The sequence below is a fragment of the Aulostomus chinensis genome, chromosome 12, assembly GCF_037954235.1.
Source record: "Aulostomus chinensis isolate RoL2024-O1b breed Wild chromosome 12, RoL_Achi_v1.0, whole genome shotgun sequence".
Taxonomy (NCBI): Eukaryota; Metazoa; Chordata; class Actinopteri; order Syngnathiformes; family Aulostomidae; genus Aulostomus; species Aulostomus chinensis.
The window spans coordinates 2,923,480-2,943,993 of NC_141331.1; the positions used below are offsets into that span (position 1 = coordinate 2,923,480).

The 20,514-nt window shown below is 47.6% G+C and overlaps 1 protein-coding gene across 3 annotated transcripts in view; it reads left to right on the plus strand.

Annotated features, from left to right (window-relative positions):
• Nucleotides 1–20,282, plus strand: part of LOC147251747 (calcitonin gene-related peptide type 1 receptor) — a 28,895-nt gene extending 8,613 nt beyond the window's left edge. For all 3 annotated transcript variants that reach the window (XM_086219653.1, XM_086219655.1, XM_086219654.1), the window contains exons 2-13: nucleotides 7,292–7,369; nucleotides 8,310–8,463; nucleotides 8,831–8,941; nucleotides 9,460–9,572; nucleotides 10,556–10,647; nucleotides 10,746–10,872; nucleotides 11,134–11,287; nucleotides 11,400–11,460; nucleotides 12,685–12,751; nucleotides 13,485–13,703; nucleotides 15,095–15,136; nucleotides 16,220–20,282. In XM_086219653.1, coding sequence (XP_086075779.1) covers nucleotides 7,313–7,369; nucleotides 8,310–8,463; nucleotides 8,831–8,941; nucleotides 9,460–9,572; nucleotides 10,556–10,647; nucleotides 10,746–10,872; nucleotides 11,134–11,287; nucleotides 11,400–11,460; nucleotides 12,685–12,751; nucleotides 13,485–13,703; nucleotides 15,095–15,136; nucleotides 16,220–16,441 — 1,419 coding nt within the window. In that variant the 5' untranslated portion in view covers nucleotides 7,292–7,312 and the 3' untranslated portion in view covers nucleotides 16,442–20,282. The remainder of the gene's footprint in view (nucleotides 1–7,291; nucleotides 7,370–8,309; nucleotides 8,464–8,830; nucleotides 8,942–9,459; nucleotides 9,573–10,555; nucleotides 10,648–10,745; nucleotides 10,873–11,133; nucleotides 11,288–11,399; nucleotides 11,461–12,684; nucleotides 12,752–13,484; nucleotides 13,704–15,094; nucleotides 15,137–16,219) is intronic.
• Nucleotides 20,283–20,514: the final 232 nt, after the last annotated feature.

A 20,514-nucleotide genomic window follows, 5' to 3' on the forward strand; every position in this document is an offset into this window, starting at 1 on the left:
CAGAGCTTTAATGTCCATCGTGACATTTGTGCCTGATTGTTTTCGCATTTTCTGGCGACTTTTCGAAGCACCAGCATTCAGTCTTTCTCCCTCTTGGACGCTGTGAGCAGATCCATGTGCTCGCCTTGAGAACATTGGCATGCTGGCAGCGAGGGTGTGAACGCAGTGACATGAGCACTCAGGCATCTGTCCGCCGCAGAACCGCTGGAACACAGCCTCCCTCCTGCCGTGTTAACGCAGAGAATCTTGCGTGCATCAGCTGAGATGTGTTGATTGAGAGTTGAGGAAGTCCCTACATGAGACAAAGACGACTCCTCCCTCAACATCTGTGTGGGATTGTTATTGTTTTCCCTGACATCTGCTGGTGCCCTCGGCAACATGGAGGCTCACATGAGGTCCGCGCTCCTGTCCCGAGATACATCTAGGTCTGATTCACACACTTCATCAGGGTCACGTGGGAGAGATTAACTCAATGTACAGCTGCTCTCAGGGGGAAACGTCCACCAGCTATATTTGGTCCAGCCGAGTGAGAGAGAGCGAGGCAGCCGGCGGTGGGAGCGTTTCCATACTGCTCATGAGTCTGCTGGGTTTACTTCTAATCTCCTGCATCCCGGATCATTTTCCATCCGAACAATTGGGCCGATAAGCGGCTACATGCGTGATGTAAGATAGAGGAGCATAAGAAGTGGCGGTACATGTAGCCTGTGGCTTATCAGCACTGCTGGTTCACCTGCACTCTTCCTGGAATATTTCAGACGTCATCGCCGGGCGTCTCTGATTGAGACGGTTCTGTGGCACACGCCGGGTTCCTCCAGGCCGCTCAGAGGTGGGCAGGTCGCCGTGTGTCCGCCGTCTGGGTGACGCTCCGTTTCAACACTAAGAAGCCTATTGTAGCACGCGCATGCTGGGGATGTCGAAATGTGTTACACAACAGCATATACAGCCAGAGGGACGCCAGCCAGGCCATCATCAGTTTTTAAGAAAACGTTCTCTTTCTTTTTTTCTTTTTTTTTTTAATACAAAGTTATTATGTCACAACATTCAGGTCCGTGTTTTAACCCTGCGAACGCTGGGGGCTCAAGTCTTGTCTTGGAAAATGTGACTTGTGTACTGAATAACACAGTTTGAAGTAATCAGTCCTGAAAACTCCAAACGTCCTTTGATTTAAAGGGATACTTCAGATTGAAGTGAGGTTGACGGAGGGAGGGAGTGGCAGTGAGTACAGTAGAGTCGTAGTAGTGGAGTAGTAGACGTAGTAGGAGGGTAGTAGAGTTGTAGAGCTGGAGTAGATTGGTAGAGCAGAAGGAGTAGTGTCGTTGTAGAGTACATTAGTATTGCAGAGTCGAAGTAAAGTACAGTAGTAGTCATAATAGTAGTGGTCGTAGTAGTAGAGCAGTAGACGTAGTTGGAGGGTAGTAGAGTAATAGAGCAGGAGTAGATGGTAGAGCAGAAGGAGTAGTGTCGTTGTAGAGTACAGTAGTATTGCAGAGTCAAAGTAAAGTACAGTAGTAGTCATAATAGTCGTGGTCGTAGTAGTAGAGCAGTAGTTGTAATGGTAGAGTTGATGAGATGTTGAGAGCATTGCTCCATCCACCATCCAGTTCTAATTTGTCTTTATTTGGTCTTGTATACATTTTTGTAGTTTTTATCGGTGTTTTTACTCCTGAGACGGTTTATTGCTGAATCAGCGTTGGCTGACGTCCCGCCGCAACGCACGATGGAGTCCACAATGAGACGTAGCTGGTGGAGGAGGTGGTTTCTCCCAGAGAGAGGACTCCTGTCACCGGATCGCCCCCCCGACGGGGTGGTGTAACAGCAACAGCAGCGCCTTGAGTGGCGAGTGGCGCCTTGCTCAAAGGCACAGTCGTGTTACCAAACAAGGTGGAGCAGCTTCTTCAGGGAGAAGTGACTCATAAACACAGGACCGACACATCTACCTCGCTGTTGTGGTGCGAGTAAACTCGACTCGGCTTTTTAGAGACTAGTACATGTCATATACACACACACACACACACACACATATATAATTGTTAATCATGTATATACACACACATATATAGATTATATACACGCACATGACTTGATGCTCCATCATGATTCCTAGCCTTATAATAATAATATCGCTCTATAAAGATATGATATGATAATAAGTGGAGCAGCTCTGGTGTTGGGCCCTGCTCCATTGAAGTGTCCAACAATAAGCAGCCGTCAGGACTCCTGGTTTAAGTTTAAGGTTAAAGTTCATCCTCACCAGGTTGGTGTGTCCTGTTGTTCAGAAGCTCGTTTTCTTGGGACGTTTGAGGGGGACGACAACAACATGAAGAGTAGCAACCGCGCTGATGGGGCCTCTGCAGGCTGGGGTCCTCCCATATTGAGTCATGCTGTTACAGCCCCTCACCACCGTCCTAACGGACATCTGAATGCCACCCAACTTGGGGGCCAAACATCCTGTGAGGGCAGGAGGAGGTTTACAGCGCCGAGCAGCATCTCTGCAGTGGGTGTTGGTGAGTGCACGCCGAGCTCTGGCAGGCGGAGGGAAGACAGCAGCTGCTACGCACAGGCTGTTTTCCAGGTATCTTTTTGTATGCTGGCAGATGGAACGGGTGATGTCAGCTCTTGTACAAACTGTACATGACTAACCACTTCTGTGGAACACTACAGATAATATTGGACCACCCACAGCCGATCCGCTTCGTGGTCGGATTAAACTGACCTGCAAAGGTCAATAACAGCGGCTCCGTCGAGGGCATCCTCTTTGAATTGAACAGCTAGGATAAATAAAGATGTTCATGTTTAAGATTGGTATCATTGTGGAGACTTGTTTATATCATTTACTTCAGATTTTCATCAGTGTGCGTTACTCCTTGTGCATTATGAGAAACAAATGTTTAGGATTTGTGTTTATGGATCGATTCGTTTGTTTTCAAGTTCCACGTGTTTAAGTTTGGGTTTGGACGTCACACGGCTTCATGCTCTTGAGCTCTGCGTTTCCCGTAAACACGAATAGCTTCTAAAAATTAGAAACAGGAGATGAAACCTCTCCTGAGTCGGCTGCACATCTTCCAATCGAAAAGTCTTTAAGCTCAGAATTTTCTCACTTGAGTTTGGCAGCAGAATCGTTGGTGTTGATTTGCTCCTTGAGAGCAGGAATCCATGAGTATCCTCCTGTCGCTGCTGCTCTTCATGTGCATCACAAGCATCTTGTAGGTCTCAATGGAGGTCTTTAAACCTTTACTATTTGGTTGTTTATCAACATGGAGCCTACAGTTTGCGACCTCGGCTGTTTTGGCTGTGGACCTTGAATGCTAACCAGTCACAGCTGCTGCTCGCGCCGAGGTCCCCGCTGGCAGCACCTCAAACTTCTAGTTTGGTCGACTCCGCAGGACTGCTTTCAGTGGAGGACCAACGCCAACGAGGGAGCAGCAGCAAGGCCCAGCTAGCATGCCTCGTGCGCTTGCTAGCAGCAGTTAGCACCCATGTTCTCCCGTAACCAAAATCCTCATGTTGCCAAATCATCACCACATCCTCCGCCACCTCAGCGCGGTGGTGAAACATGAGATAAACTGTAATTCCGTTTCAGAGAAACCAAAACCCTCATTTAACCAACACCCCCTGCTAGCAGGTACTGCTAATGTTAGCAGTACCTGCTAGCAGAGCCAGGCTAGCAGCGTTCCTCACTGCTAGCCAGATGCTGTTGGTTTTTGTTTGTTTGTGTGTTTGTTTTTTGCTGTGATCGTGGTCCTCAGTAACAGAATTATATCTTTGTAGCCATCTTTTAATTGATTTGTGGGGAGGGGGCGAACTGTCGGATCGAACAGCCAAATCAGAGTCAAGTCTGAACATTGGCAGACAGGAGCAGCCCTGGGTTCTGATCCTGTCGCCTGTGGGCGTTATCAGCCCGGCTGGTGTGGATCCAGACTTCCCCACTGAGCGGGGAGGAGGCCGCTCTCTCAGATCCGCGGGGACGCTGCTCTCTCGACAGCTCCTCCCTTGCAAACTGCCGGGAAGGTCAGTTTCTGCCATTATCAATCCAACCGGCGGGATTTCCAATAATTAGCGACTGCTAATGCGACCTGCTGCAGGTAACGTTTAAAGAGCGACGGTCATTACCAGCGCAGCGGCGGGATGTTTTAATGTTTTAATCACAGCTCTTGTGTTAATTGGGGTCAGAGGTTTATGAATCTGCAGACTTCAATACTGGAATCAGAGTCGCTCGTCAGTGAAACCAAGCGTGCACAAAAGCAAGCGAGTCCCGAGAAGGAAGGACTGGATCTGATCGGCTTATTGATCCGTGGGAAATTGACTCGATCAGCCTTGATGTGAATCGTTAGAATATCTTCAGAGTAGAGATGTATTTGTCAGTTACATTCATTCTCCAGAGTTTGATCATGCAGAAACAAGCAGCCTGGAATCTTCTGTTCAATAGATGGATTTCTGAGCTTCGCTTGCACACAGAAGGCAGGAAATAACCCAGAAATAGAAGCGTACGAGGCCAGCGAACACCTCTGCCTGAGCCGATAGCCCACACCTCTGTTATTCACAGATCTACAGCCATTTATTTCTGGAATTATGCCCCCAATCCGAAATGGTTTTAAATGTGGAAATCTTAAAAGGAACGGGGGGAATTTATCATTGATACAGCTAGGAGACGCCGAAGAGACTCATAAGGAGCTGCTAGCTTCTCATCAGAAACCAGAAACCTGACTCTTTGTTGTTTGTGTCTGCGGTTCCTGAGCAGGATAAGAAGACTCGGATTAGGAGTCTGAGAGTTTGTGAACCAGCGTTTTTGGGCAGTTTTGCTGTTGCTGGCCGTCAGTCTCCATTAGCTTCAGGCTAAAGATGTGTGGCCGGCTCTTTCTGCATTCTGGAGTCACAAAGAAGTGACGCACGTGGGAGGAAAAAACATCTTTGAGAGCTCAAGACGCCTTTTAGTGAGGACTTGAAAGGAAAAACTCATAGCCAAAACTTAACCACGTGGTTTTTACCTCAAGCAAACAGTAAAGCCTCTGTATTTCCTGATCTTAACCAGGACTTTTACTTCCCTGGACCAGACCCTGATAGCGCCGATGCATGATAAAACATCAGCATCATTCGGGGAAGTCATGTGACACAGTAGCACCGTCTTGAAAAGCTACAGGTTAGCAAGAAATGCGATAAAGAACTGGCCACATGCAGCTGAAGAGAGCAAACTGTGAGCTGCATTCAAAGAGCTCTTGTGAAAAGACCCTGTAACATCTGCTCCGCGTTGCCATGTGACCATGTGACCAGATACGTCCTTTGTATCTGTCTGCTAATGTATGTCAAGTCGCCATTGCCAGGAAACAGCTGGGGATTTTGGCAAACCTCCGCGCTTGAGTTTGCATGTGTGAATGTGCATTTTCGCGTGTGTGTGTGTGTGTGTGTGTGTGTGTGTGTGTGTGTGTGTGTGTGTGTGTGTGTGTGTGTGTGTGTGTGTGTGTGACAGAGCAGCTGATCTCTTCCTGGCTGTTTCTAATTTGCACATCAGCATAATGTTTTACAATCCCACTTTCAGTAAGCCCCTCCCCTCCCCTCTCCTCCTCCCCCTCCTCACTGGATTGCAGCTGACTGGAGGAGGCATGGGGCCAGCCCCTCTGCTGATAGGGACGCAGGCAAGAACCAACTGGGTCAGATCATCCACTGATGTACTGAATAATGGCCCCCTGTTTTACGTTCTCGTTTACTGCCTCTGCTAAGGAGTAAATAAATGGGATTGGCTGTCAGCCCCTTGGCAGGATTCTCATGCCTCAATGATGGCGCGTCCGGGCTCAGAGAAGAACCCTTATATTTCAGCTTTGAGGCTCGAATGGGCATCCGGCCAAAATGAGGAAAGTGATCCTGGTCGTGATTTGATTTATTCGTTTGAAGATGAGGGGTTTTGGCCCACTTGAGGAGTTCCAGCCTTGTCCCACGTATGGTCGCCCGTGATGTTAGCCTGCTGTCCCAAACTCACCTTAAGGGTTAAGCTAGGCTGTTTATGACTCAGCTCTGTCGATCGTTTGATAAATAAGACAATGTAAAGTCATTTTACACGTCATAAATGTTTTATGTTCCGTCCATAAAACCACTGCTGACACCTTGACTGTAATTCTGTGATTAGGATTTGTTTTATCAGCACCCAACAGAAATGTAGCGGGAACCAACTTAAAGGAACATGCTAACTTTTAAAGAAATACACTTTCTGACAAACAGATGAAGAGCCTCTTTCCTGTCCGGCGCTCTGCAGAGATCAGGACCCCCATCGCACGGCTGAACGCGAATACCCTTCCCCCAAAACTTTACACTGTGGAACCAGAGGGTTCGAATATTTCCTTTTGGATCTCATCTGCTCCGTCACGCAGAAGCCGTGACATTAGGATCCCTTTGGACCACGGCATCGCTGCAAACATCTGGATAAGCCCCTGCCTTGATGAGACACCAGGCTCACCTTCAAAATGCAGATGTGAAACAACTGCATGCGGGTTTAGAGCTCAGGTGTCGGCTGTGCCTGCGTGACTTCTACCGGGGAAACTCGACCTTTCTGATTTCCAAGGCCTTTCCCCAGCCACCAAACCTAAACGTTAGCGTGAAGGCTAACTCCAGCCAGCTGACCACGGCAGTGAGCGCACGCTGTGTGGTCGGTGACGTTTCGGAGCAGTTTGTCTGTTCGTCAGCAGAATTACACCAAAACTATCAGGCCGGTATTCACCAAACTGAGTGGAGCGGTACAGCGTAGGCCGGAGAAGAAGCCGTCCGATTCTGGTGTGAGGGTCATGTCAGGTACTTTGGACACTGCAGATGTTGAGGAGTCTGTGAGCGAGCAGAAGAACTTCCAGCTTTACATTTTTGGTCAAACTGGAAAGAAGAAAGAAAAGCGGTTTAAAAAAATACCGTCGCCGTCCTCTTGCACTCTCTTTTACAACCTCCAGATGCAGGTGAAGTTGATTACCGCTGTTCCACTGACACGCACAGCTGGCGGTTGCTATAGTAACCCCATCCTCTTATACAGATGATCACAGGCTGTGGAAAAGTTGAGGCTCCTTTCCACAGAGCAGCGTTGGGATCAAAAGGAGAAATAGAACAAAGTTCCTTTGACACACACACACACACACACACACACGTCTGGAAGTGAGCAACAGGTGTGTGTACGGGGTGTTCAGGTGTGCCGGGTCATGTGACACCAACTGGCTTCTTTTGAGTGAAATAAATGCCGCTGCCTTCTGTGTCGTTGGTCCCGACTGCGGCTTCTTGAGGCTCTGCGACAGTTTGTAATGGTTTGTTCTCCCTCCTCCAGATCTGCAGCTGCTGGAGGAAGATGGACATCTGGCAGAGTGGAGTCGTGACACTTGTGCTGCTGTGCGGCGTAACAAAGGTGGGTGACACTGACAAAAACAAACAAAAAAAAAGAAACCTCACGGCATTTGTTTCCACGTGTGTGAGGGAGGAAGTGCCTGCCTGGGACCGATCGTTAGGAAGACAACAGCCGGCGACCGGGTTCAACATTCATGAGATGTCTTTAGCTTCACTTTGACTCGAGTCAAAGCTGGCTGTGCTAAGCTAACTAGCATGGGTGTCAGCTAACTCCTGCAGCACAGAGGAGAGAAGAGTCTCCGTCTTCTAGTCCGGCTCTGTGGAGGATGGGCAACAAGTGCACCTCCCAAAATGTTGACAGGTTCCTTTATGATATCCAGTCAGACTTTTTTAATATTTAGTTTTGTTACTTATTATTATTCAGTTATGCTGAAATGTTTAAGTCTTGAAAAGCTGCTGTGGTTTGTAGTTGTAGTTTGTAGTTCAGCCTGGCAGCAGGTCTGCACACACGGCGTTCTTTCCATGAGCACAAACGTATTTAATTGTATATGCTGGATTTTGTCTCCCGCTTTTATGAATAAAATATGTGTCTTACTCAGTTTAATACGTTCATACAGTCAGAAAACAAAGTCAAAATCAGGTCCAGGCTGCAGCTCGCATGTACAGTAAATAACTGTTTACATTCACTGGGAGGGAACCCAAGGGTTTACTCTCACGTTTCAACCTCGCAAAAAATGAGAAACATGAATAAACAAGGAAAAGGAGGACAGAAATAAATCAGTGCTTTCGTTCCAGCAAAACTGGGACTTTCAGATAATTGAAATGATTAAACAACGACATCTCACACGGTTTCATGTGGCGCGAAAAGACACTTACAAAAGAATTGGTGTGCGTGGAATTATTCTGTGTATTTGCTGGAGCAGACGGTCTCCTTAGTGATCTGTGTTGGTGCTGGTCTGGGAGTATTTATGTGCCTCTTCTCTCTCCCTCTCTCCCTGCAGATTTTTGTGACGGCGAGCCTGGAAGTTAATGAGACGCAGCAGCCACATCCCACCAACGTCTACCATGACATCGGACTCACCCGCAACCAGATCGTCACGGCTCAGTTCGAGTGCTACCAGAAGATAATAAAGGACACGACTGTGGGCAGACAAGGTGGCCGTGACGAGTTGCTTCACCAACACCCCCTTAGATGCAGTTGTTTTCTTTTAATGTGTTAGCATTCTACGCTGTAGCATGAAGCAATGCTTCACCCATAACTCATGTCTTTGTGTGAGTGTGTGAAAGATAGGATGCTGTGTTTTGAGCCAAGTGTTGGCTTCAAGTGTGTACCACAGGGATGGAAACGGCTGTGGATCCACGTGCCAGGATTCATGTTGTGAATGGTAGACTCCTACCAAACGTAGCTAGAAGTGGTGGTGAATGGTTCGAGTGTCACTCTCTGATTGATGCAGGAATATTAGTGTGCATGGAAAAGCAGCCGGTGTCTTAGCTGATGAGCCGTCATTCTGCCTGATTTCAGAGTCCATGTGTAATCGCACGTGGGACGGCTGGTTGTGCTGGGACGACACCAGGGCGGGCGTCATCTCGGAGCAGCACTGCCCCGACTACTTCCAGGACTTCGATCCTTCAGGTGAGATCTCACAGCAGTGGCTACTGGACGGACTCGAGCCTGTCTGGATGAAATACTCTTAAAAATGCAGCATGAGCCTCATAACTGGGGGGGGGACTTGGAATGTTGCTTGTGCACAAGAGTGAACGTCGGTTGTTCCCCCAGCAGGCTGTCCAAGCTGCCCCTGCCTTTCCTACGATGCAGGGATGAACTCCTATCCCATTTATCACAGTAAATCATTTCTAATTGGGTGGAGATCCAGAGCCCAACCTCCGACAGGATGCGTGGACGTGTAATCCGATCTAATCGAGTCAATTTGAATTCACGTGTTTGTGGCTTGGAAACATCTCAGATAGACAGAGAACCAGATAATCGAGTTATAAAACTTCCCTTTCACTTGAATTCAAGCTGCAGTTGCTCATGGAAACCGGCCACTAAGACACGAGTCCGTGGCAGACGGGCGTAGTCCTGGTTTGACAATGATCCGGCTGTGGGTGAAGGTCTTGTTGCTGACACCTGGTGATGTTGTGCACCTGCAGAAACGGCGACCAAGATCTGCACCGACAGCGGCCACTGGTTCCTGCACCCCGAGAGCAACCGCACGTGGACCAACTACACTCGCTGCAACGAGCACACCAACGAAGGCAGAATGGTACGACCCGTCTCCAAGCGTCACTCCGTTTGTAAGACGCGAAGTTATGAAGGCTGAGTCTCAACCAAGTACAAACTCAAAAATAGAAGTACCAGCGTGTACCTCCAAGAGTACACAGGCTTGCTGTGGAGTTCAGAACACGTACTTCTGTCCTCTTGAAGACTAATAGTCACTTTTGATTGTACGTCTCCTGTAAGTACAGGGCGGTATTTGTCTCATACACAATATATTTATGATAAATATGATAGAAATGTATTGATGAATACCTTTATGGACAAATACATAAAATATATATGAACACAGAAGTTCTTGAGTTACCTGCGATGTTAATCCACGTTTTAAATTCATCTGGGGGGAAAAAATGAATTCATCACATGCTAACGTGAAAAGAAAAAAAAAAAGGCCAGAAAAAAACTGCCAGAGTTTCCATGAGTCGATGTCCGCCTCAGTTTTCTTCCAGCGTAACAGAGCCGGACAACGTGAGGTGCTGCGTTGACGCTTGTTGAAATGAAGCAATGTTCAACACTGTGCCCCCCCCCCAAAAAAAGTTTGAGGCGTGAACTCTGGGTACGTAATCGATCAATAAAGGGATTCCAGGAGGCTGGGTTCCTCCACGTCCTGGCTGTGGGGGTGTGAACAGGTCTCTGCATGTTTCAGAGGTCTGATCAGTCGTAAGATTAGACTTTTATGTTCTGGTGTTGTTTATTGTTCCCTGGGATGAGCCCAAGTGTTCCTCACTGGAGAATATATGGATGTCAACGTTCTCTGGGTAACAAGAACATTCAGAACCTTTGTCCTCAGTCACACTTTTCCTGTTCTAGGAGTTTCGTTAACAGTGAATCAACTTGTGTCGTAAATGTGGGAAGGCCCTCGGGAACGCAGCGATGAGTTCGCTTCCCCTTCTCACATAAAGCTGGAGAGGCAGGAACATCCCGATGACTCTGCAGTGCTGATATGTTTGTCTCTCTCTGCTCTCCCTCCAGACGGCGATGAATCTCTTCTACCTGGCTCTCATAGGACACGGACTATCGCTGACCTCCCTCTTCATCTCCCTCGGAATATTCTTCCATTTCAAGTGCGTCAGCTAACCTCATAATTTATAGACGAGCGTTTCTCATGACTTGTGTGGATTCACAGACCGTGGCGTAATGTGCGCTCTCTCTCTTCCTGCAGGAGTTTGAGTTGCCAAAGGATTACGCTCCACAAAAACCTCTTCTTCTCCTTCGTTCTGAACTCTGTGATCACCATCATTTGGTTGTCGGCTGTGGCAAACAACCAGGAACTGGTGCACAGGAATCCGGTGAGTGCTGCTGGTTCTCTCTCCACCAGTGCAACATCAGCCGTTCCCCTCAGTTTGTCTGGTGCTCGCCATAAATCAGCAGAGGAGCCGCTCTAAAGGCGTAGCTCTGAGGGCTTTAATTAAGGTTCCAGCCCACTAATCGCTGCATGGCTGCGTTCATCTCAGGACTTCGGGGGAGCCTCACAAGGAATAACACAAGCAGTAAAACACGTCGCCGGCACCATCTTCATTCATTGTGCTCCATGTTTTCTTCCTCCCCAGACCAGCTGTAAAGTGTCCCAGTTCATTCATCTCTACTTGTTTGGCTGTAACTACTTCTGGATGCTGTGTGAGGGGATATACCTGCACACACTCATCGTGGTGGCGGTGTTTGCTGAGAAGCAGCACCTGATGTGGTACTACCTGCTAGGCTGGGGTACGTCGTGGGGAGTATGAGCACAATCATCAGAAGCAGCCACATGTAAGAAAAGACTGAGGCCTGCACCATCAAGCAACCGGGATTCACTGGTTTTTGTTTTCTGCTGCAGGTTTTCCTCTCATCCCAGCTTCCATTCATGCCATCGCCAGAAGTTACTACTACAATGACAAGTGAGTGTTTACACAGACGCAAGGGCTGGTGCCAGGCCGCTGCAGGCTGGGGATTTACGCTGTAAACTGAAGCATTCCAGCGCTCAGCAACAGAGGCGACGGAGAAACTCGACAGCGTTTCCACGCGGAGCTTCTTTTCACGTAGACGCTGAGATGCAGAACGATCTGCTCCCCTCCTTCCAGTTTTACTTTTATCCAGACAGCGAGAAGTCGATATTAATCCCACCTTGAAAAAACTGAAGTAAAAGAGCCTGAAATCCAATCCACTCGATTTATGTAGCGTACTGTTGGGACGAGGTTAACAAAGTGCTGCACAGTAAATAAAAAGCCAGTCAATAAAAGTGATGCCGCTTCAGTTTTTCTAGACAGAGCTGGTCGGGAAGCTCGCAGCGGCGCAGAAGATTACTAGACAGAATGATAGATTCGAAGAAGTTGGTCCTAAACTTTAAATGGCTGGGATCAGTTTTAATCAGTAGTATTTATTTGAAGTAGTACTACGTCACGTTGTAGCGTCTGTATTAAAATGACCAGAGGGGGAGAGTGAATGGAGTCGTCTGCATATAGAGAGAGAAAGACGATTGAGGGACAGCTTCGTACTACAGCGTCCTTTTATGGAGATGTTTTATGACATCATTCGAACTTTGCGATGACAGACACGCCTTTGATGCCTGCCTGCAGCTGTTTTCTAACCGCCGCTTTATTATTAGCGATGGCTTCTCAAGGTTTTGATTGTTATTTTTGTAAAGTAACAGGATGCAGAAAATAACTCTAATAACAACGGTCAGTGCCGAGCCATCGCACGAACTGATTTCTCTTCCATTTTTCCTAATTTGGTCTTGAATCAAGCACTAATTTATGGAAATAATAAAACATTGGTGATGTGTACCAACTGGTTTGGCCTCGTCTCCAACATTCCGATGATAACGACTCATAACTCACTCATCGATGGACTGACATCATTTTCCAAGCATCCATTGCGAATGATAAGTTGAAAAATACCTGCAATTTAGAAAAGTGCTTTATAATTACGGGTTATTATGACAGTTTTTAACAAAAGACTCAATAATATCTGTCGATTTCATCCAAAATATTTTTGTAGCTGCAACTCCTCACTCTTGGACAATGAATCCCTTCTGATAAACTTGTTGGGAAATGTTCTGCGTGTTGGTTTGCTGCCATGTGATGCATTAAACCGTCTGTGTGCTGTCCTCTCCTGCACTCCAGCTGCTGGATCAGCTCCAAAACATCGCTCCTCTACATCATCCACGGCCCCATCTGTGCTGCTCTCCTGGTGAGAAGACTCCAGCAACCGCAATACTAATGTTTACTAAGGCGCGATCATTTATCTGCCTCGTGTGTGTGTGTGTGTGTGTGTGTGTGTGTGTGAGAGAGAGAGGTTGTGTTACACAATTAACAGCAATGAGCTGCCCTTGTTTCTGTCTATGTGGGGTTTATTGTGTGTATAATGGTGTTTGTGCTGTGAAAACAATGCGTTCGCCCCTCCGACCGTCCACCCCGGTCCCCTGTCAGAGTGACCTCATCAGCACTCAGACCCCAGTTGCCCCAGGACTCCCCGAGGACCAAATCCACATACAACCATGGACCATGATAAATCAAAGTCCATTAAAACGGCAGCTACATTCCACCTGTTTTCACCTGTTTTTTGATTTGTCTGTCAAAATCTGTTATCGATGACAATTCCATGTTGAAAAATCCACGTGAAGAGCAACTTATCACCAAATCCTTGTGTTTTCTCTCGCTGTAGAAATAACGCCAGTGTTTGATGACTCATCCTGCACTCAGGGGCGTGTACTAGTCGCATTGAAGAATTGTCGATTCTTTCTCTGATTGTTGTCCCTCCCCTCCATCTGTCATGTGACGCTCCGCAGCCCCCGGAGACTGAATACACGGAAGCAGCTGTAAAACTGCATAGGTTCTTTTCAGCATCGCTCAACTTGAGTTTGAGAGGTCTTGACGTGTTTTGGTCCGTTGATAACCTTTAACTCCTGTCTCTGACCCTGCAGGTGAATTTGTTCTTCCTACTGAACATTGTGAGAGTTCTCATCACCAAACTGAAGGTGACCCATCAAGCAGAGTCCAGTCTCTACATGAAGGCGGTGCGGGCCACCCTCATCCTGGTGCCGCTGCTGGGGATTCAGTACGTGCTGCTCCCCTACAAGCCAGAGGGACGCGTCTCCTCCGAAATATACGACTACATCATGCACATACTAATGCATTACCAGGTGGGGTGTGTGTGTGTGTGTGTGTGTGTGTGTGTGTGTGTGTGTGTGTGTGTGCTTCTGTCTTCCTGCATTGGTGGCTCACCCGTGGGGTGTGTAGGTCTTGAAGCAGGGTGGCCCGGCTTGTTGTTCCTGTCTTGATTCTGACTGAAGTTCTAATCTTGATTACTTTGCTGAACCCTGAGATCTCCATTCATCGTTATTTTTTATTGGCTTCAGTCAAAAACTTAACACATTATTATTTCACCTTAAGTTTCAGGGGTGCAAACTCGTGATAGCCTACAAAAGCAGCTATTTTCCCCTTGACAAGGCTAAAGGTGCAGCTCCCACTCTTCTGGGCCGTCCTGTCAGTGCTACTCACAGAAGCAGAGTTCATGATCATCAGGCAGCTGAAGGAGAGGCGGCCTGAGGCGACCCCCCGCCACACACAAGCAGCGAGAATTATTACATTTATTTTACAACATGATCAAACCAGAGAGCGTCCAGCTAAAAGTTAGCATGTTAGCTGTACACACTGTCTCTGTCTACTAGAATTCCTTAAGGAGTCGCTCGGCTTTCAGGATATCTCAGAACCTAATTTGCCAGATGTCCTCTGTGCTCCTCGCCGGCTTTTTAGATCCGAGCGCCGGTGATGAAGACCGCAGCAGCAATGACTGCTGCACTTTGTTCCTATCAGGCTCCACGTGTTCAATTCCTCCTCTCGTCCGAGCTTTCTGGTGTCGTGTTTATCTCAGCAAATAGAAAAAAACTGATGTTCTGCTGGTTTCTAGCGAGGAAACCATTTTCTCCTCTACTTAACATCACGAGTGAGCGGATGCGGCGGGAGCCTTCTCCACTCAAACAACGTTCAAAAAAACAACATCGGCAGCTGTAAGTTGCCGCTCGCTAGCTTGACACATACCTGCTCCATATTATTAGAAAGATATTTAAAGAGTTGCATGCATGACATTGTCCCTGAAGAGTGTTTGTCCTTTCAACATGCTATTAATTTAGTGCGAGGCTCAAATACGTGTCAGAGTCGGTTTACTGACCCCGGCGGCCGGCACACGAACCTCCTCACTGCTTTTACTGAAGGCCCAGCGTTCCCAACAGCCTTTTACATGCTTTTGTTTATATTTTAGTCGAGCAGGAAGGAAAGCATGAATTATGTGAGCTGAGAGGCGCTGAAGTCTTCCAGCCGTTGACTAGTTATCTGATCATCCTGAGCTTTCCCAGGATGGGCAGGACAGGAAGCAGCTCTTAAGCAACAAGCTGGATAAACGAACAAAATGTACCGAGTTTCTGAGCACCTGAGGCGTCTGGACGCCTGCCACAGAGAGAAGGATTTGTTGATGCTGCAGACGAGGTGGTGGGGCGGAATTCATCTCCATTTCATGGCTTGTTTTGAATTTCAGGGTCTGCTGGTGGCCACCATCTTCTGCTTCTTCAACGGAGAGGTAAGCTGGGGTCATGCACTTCTGCCTGATCTTGATGGACCGGCATGCATTGCACGCACACACTCATCCCCGTTTCCCTTAGAGACCTGGGATAGACCAGCAGGAGGAGTGTCTGTCAGGCTCCGTCTCCAGGGCCCTGCTAGAGGACTAAAGATTATTTATATATGGACTGCACACTTACTGCTATCAATTATTCAGGGGATGGATATGCATCTGAGAGAGCCGAGCACATCCTGAAGTGTGGAGCGAATCCCTTTCATACCCCCCCCCCCCCATGCATTTTACACTTGGCTAGTGTCATGTGTGTCTGGAGGAACATAAACATTCCAGTAGAACCCAGTATGAAGCCAAAGGAGTTCCATAAAGACCCCAGAACACAAAATGTTTCAAACGTATTCCAGTCAAAAGGAATTGATTGTGCTTTAATTTTTTTCCCATTGAAAGATGAAAATATTAGCCTAGCTTAGCATGGGAGTGGCAAGAAGAGAAGTCTCAACAGCAGCAACCCAGGAAAGTGTATTTTGCTGATAGGAGCTCACAGAAGTTCTCTCTCTGCTGCACGACTTCCTGTGACTCGAGAACGTAGGAAGAGCTAGCCACGTTATATTTAGCCTGAAGCTAATTGCGACTGACTAAAACGGTCCAGAAATGTCCGCTGATGAGCTCTGAAGTGCATCGCCTGATAGAATCCAGGCCTCCTTGATCCAGCTGAATGCTCAGTGGGCCACAGACACTTGGGTTTGAGCTTGTTTAGCCTGAGCTAAATATACGTGTCTGGCTCCTTCTATGTCCCAGGGCCAGGACGCCTGTTTGTTTGTGAGAAGTTGAAATCACAAATATTGATGTTTATTTTGTGGACATGAGAAATGTCAGCTTCAGAGGTGGAAGGGTTTTTTTTTTAGCACCAGGCTAGCCCCCCCCCAGTCTGGATGCTAAGCTAAGCTCTCCATATCTTCTCCAACTGTCCAAGTAGCATCAATTTTTCATTTGTTTCTTGGAAGTAAAGTAAGTCAGCCATTTCCCTGAATGTTTGAATGATACATGAGCAGTCCCATTAATATAAGATGCGGTGTCTTTGATCAGGTCCAGGCTGTTCTGAGGAGACACTGGAACCAGTACAACATCCAGTTTGGCAGCAGTGTGGGGAACCACTCGGACGCGCTGCGCTCCGCCTCCTACACGGCGTCCTCCATCACCGAAGTCCAGGGCTGCTACAGCATCGACAGCCACACAGAACACATGAATGGCAAAGGCTGCCAGGACGCAGACGCCTGCATCTTAAAAGCAGACAACCCCTTTGCTTAAGCCCTCCCACAGCCCCTCCCCACCGAAAACCTCCACAGGTTTGGAGCTCCGCCCCTTTTTAGAGACCCTCCCAAGAGATATGATGAGGGAAGAACTGCTGAAGGACTGAACACACACACACACACACACACACACCTCTGTCGCACTGACACAGGTGTGTGAGGTAAGCTCCGCCCTCCCGTGCTGGTCCCTCCGTAACACTGAGCTGCTTCACATTCTGATAATCATGAGATCTTTCAGTCTGGAAAACTCGGTCGTGACTGTTGGCGGGGGACAAACGGCCGCACGGTCAACCCCTCCGATCTGGTTCGTGCCAAACCGAGAGCTCACATGTTGTTTTTCATCAGTGCAGAAGGAGGAAGCCTCACAGGCGCATAATAATATATTAAAGCTATATTATATATTTCACATGTTAAACTTAATTTATCTGATTGTATTCTTGTTGATGAAATGAAAAGTAGATTAATACCGTACAGTATTTATTGACATGCTACAGTTTATTTTTAAATACCAAATACTTGTTGCCAGCTACCCTGCACGTTTGCTCGTGTTTGTCTCTGTGTGAAGGTCAGTGGCGTTCGCTCACGACTTCGATGTCCAAGGGCTCTGGCGAGTCAAGCCAGCGTTTGGTTCTGGGGTGTGGACGTGCCACCAACGCCACTCTTACATTTACGTGGTGGTTGCGTGAAATTGAAACAGTGGCAGCGAGGAAGCGGTTAGCAAGGCTATTAGGCTAACGTTATTAGGCTAACCTCTAACCAAGATCAGACAAGATTATCTTGGGAAACCAAACCTGTGACTCTCATCAACTTTTGTTCGTGTCGGAAATTATTTTATCCAAAAATCCAAAATCTAATGGAACGATCCTGTCGCCATAAACCACGGCGGTGCCAACTTCACGTGGTGCTACATCAACACATTATCCCCACTCCGCGTCGTACTCCCCGTGTTGTTTCTATGATCGATCACGTGTGCGTGTTCGCATTTAATTGGCCACATCCGGGTTTTTGCCCCCCCCCCCCCAGGACGTTGCAGTCAGGGCTGCAACCTGTTGGTCTGAGCATGACTCAGAGGAGGCGTGTGACATCAGAGCTGGTCGACCGTCACTGCACCTTCACACAGCGACGCTCGTCTGCCCTTTATGATAGCGTTTTGTCCTCAGAGCATTTGAACGCACCGACCCTGAAGCTGGGAACACAGGATGTAAATATTTTTCATGTCTAGTACAGAAAAGAGAATACTGAAGGGTGTGTGTGTGTGTGTGTGTGTGTGTGTGTGTGTGTGTGTGTGTGTGAGAGAGATTTGTATCTACAGTATTCACCCAGGAAGCGAACGACCCGTCTATAACAGGGTGCTGGGTGGTGGCTCTACTTGCTAGAGCTCTCACAAAGCGACTGCATCTGTTTTATTGTTTGCTGCTGTGCTTGGGAGGTCGTTTCTGTTTTGCTCGTATTTGAAGGCTCAGAGAGGAGTAACCACGTCCTTCTGTGTGAGTTCTTCGTGTAATCAGACACAGTTTCTCCTCCCTGCCACTGCGAGAGCAACATCCACTTCCACCAGGACTATGAGATCCACATCCTGGTTCACATTCTCTTCCCGTTGTAGGGTAAATAACTCGGGTTACAGGGTTCAGCGCCCGTTCAACCATCTTATTTAAACGGTTCCGAACGTTCCCACCACCAACAGTTGATTCATTTCAAGCCCTCCAATCGGGTTCAGATACCAGTTTGAGCTTGTGAGTGACGTCACACCCAGCGGCGCCATGTCACCTGCGAGTGAGAGCGAACAAACGCTGTTCCGGTGCATCAGGTGTGTTTCTGTCAGCTGGTTCGGAAGCAGCCAGAGTGATGTAGGCAGCGTCACGCATGCCTGTGGTCGTAGTCGAGCGAGAGGAAGAGTCGTCACTGGAGAGGAGTCTTCCTCAGCTGGATCGCGAGGGTCTGTACTCAAGTACCAGCGAGTACAGAGGACACGTTGCTGCTGTCCAGAGATGAGGACAAAGTCTGGGAACGAGTTTGAAGGCAGCGGTGGATCAGCTGATCAGTCACATGAGTCAAAGAGCCGCAACAACAGAACTCACGCGTGGTGCAGTCGTTGAACGCTCCTCGGAGGCGTGGTGCAGTCGTTGAACGTTGCTTGGAGGCGTGGTGCGGTTGTAGAACGTTCCTCGGAGGCATGGTGCGGTTGTAGAACGCTCCTCGGAGTCGTGGTGTGGTTGTAGAACGTTCCTCGGAGGCGTGGTGCGGTTGTAGAACGTTCCTCGGAGGCGTGGTGTGGTCGTGGAACGCTCCTCGGAGGCGTAGTGCGGTCGCAGAACACTCCTCGGAGGCGTAGTGCGGTCGTAGAACGCTCCTCAGAGGCGTGGTTCGGTTGTGGAACTCTCCTTGGAGGAGTGCTGAGGTCGTGGAGACGTTTCGGAAGTTTCTGAGTTCTGCAGCTTGGGCTCATTTTCCATCAGATCAGTAGATCAGTTGCTGCATTTCTTCACTTCCTGCTGGCGGTCACAAAAGTAGTTCCGGCTCATATGAAGTCCCGTGATTTGAAATAGTTATTTTGTCAACAAACATAGTTCTATTAATGCAGAAAAAGCCCATTTCCAAGAAAAGTGTATTTGATAAGACTAGACGGCAGTCCCTTTAGCATTTGTTGTGCTAAGCTAACTAACGATCAGTTGTTCTCTACTCTCAAATGCGCCACAGAGGAGAGATAGTAATGAGTGTGTCTCCTACGAAGTTCCCTCAGGAATGTTCCCTCCTCGGAACCGGTGTGGTTCCTTAAACCCGTGTGTGACTGGAACTGAGGCTTGGTGGGATCCAACAGAATCATTTCTTCTAAACGTTTGGCCGGTGGAAGGAAAGGAAGCCTTCGTGGTCGTGTGCCGTTTATGGATGCATCCTCATCATGTTACAAAGTCAGAGTACCACAAGAGTGCAGAAGGACCTGTGTACAGTTTCAGTTTGTCGTGTATGAAATATTTGTTTTGTGCGACTCTCCAAAGGGTTTGTGCAGTGGCGCGTGGTCTCCTGGTGTAAAGTAGCTCTGACACAAGCATCGAGGACAAAGTCTGTAGTTTTTGTTGATTCTGTACTGTACTGGCTGTCTCTGACTCCACACTGCTGTCTGAATGTAACGGTTTGATTCTGTGGAAGTGAAGCACATTAGTATTTCACATATCGTGTCTCTCTGTTTTGAGTTCCTCACTTGATTAGACCATGTTGCTGTTGTGTGTGTGTTCCTGCATACTGATACAGTCGAGCGCAGCCACTCGAGCTGTCCTTATTTATTTTGGTATGTTACTTGTTTCTCTTCTGTCCACGAATCCACTTCATTACACTTCTGTAATAAAGACGAAGTTAAAGCACAGCTCCCGTCGTGGTCGATCTCTACCTGCAGCCACCGAACACTTTCAACTACTTCTGTTGTTATTAGGGGTGCAACAACACACCGGTCAGTGTCAGTAAATAAAGTAAAATGGTGCAATAACAACAGCAGTTATCTTGATGATGACGTAGGAAGAAGCTCTTATAAGGGAAGTTCCTTTTTTTTTTTTTTTTTTTTTTTTACCCTGGCTTTGGTTCAAATGATTCCTGGGGACCAAAATGTTTTAAATTAGAGTTCTGATATCAGCTAAGAAGCCTGGGACCACGCCGGCTGAACTGAGGGGTGCTTCTCTACTCACCACGGCGTTACCCTTTGACCTTTTCTGTTGAATGTCTCCAGCCAGCTGTGTCTTTCTTCTTCGTTTTTTTTTAACAAAACAATGAAAGAGTGTAATTTTGTATCAGTGCATTAAATCCTGAAGCCTTTGCACCTGCAAAGTATGCGGGGGGTTCCCAAGATGATGTCCATTTAAAAAAATGAATAAATAAATTACCAAAAAAGGCCTGAATTGTTTCTAAAGAATAATGTGTGTGCGTGTGTGTGTGTGTTTAGGAACCCCTGCTGTACACACACACACACACACACACACACACATATTTTGGTATGGATAAAGTACTATAAAAAAATATCCAAGTGATATTGTGTGATAAAACTTGTACTAACAGCTGATGATTTTTATTTTATATTTTATT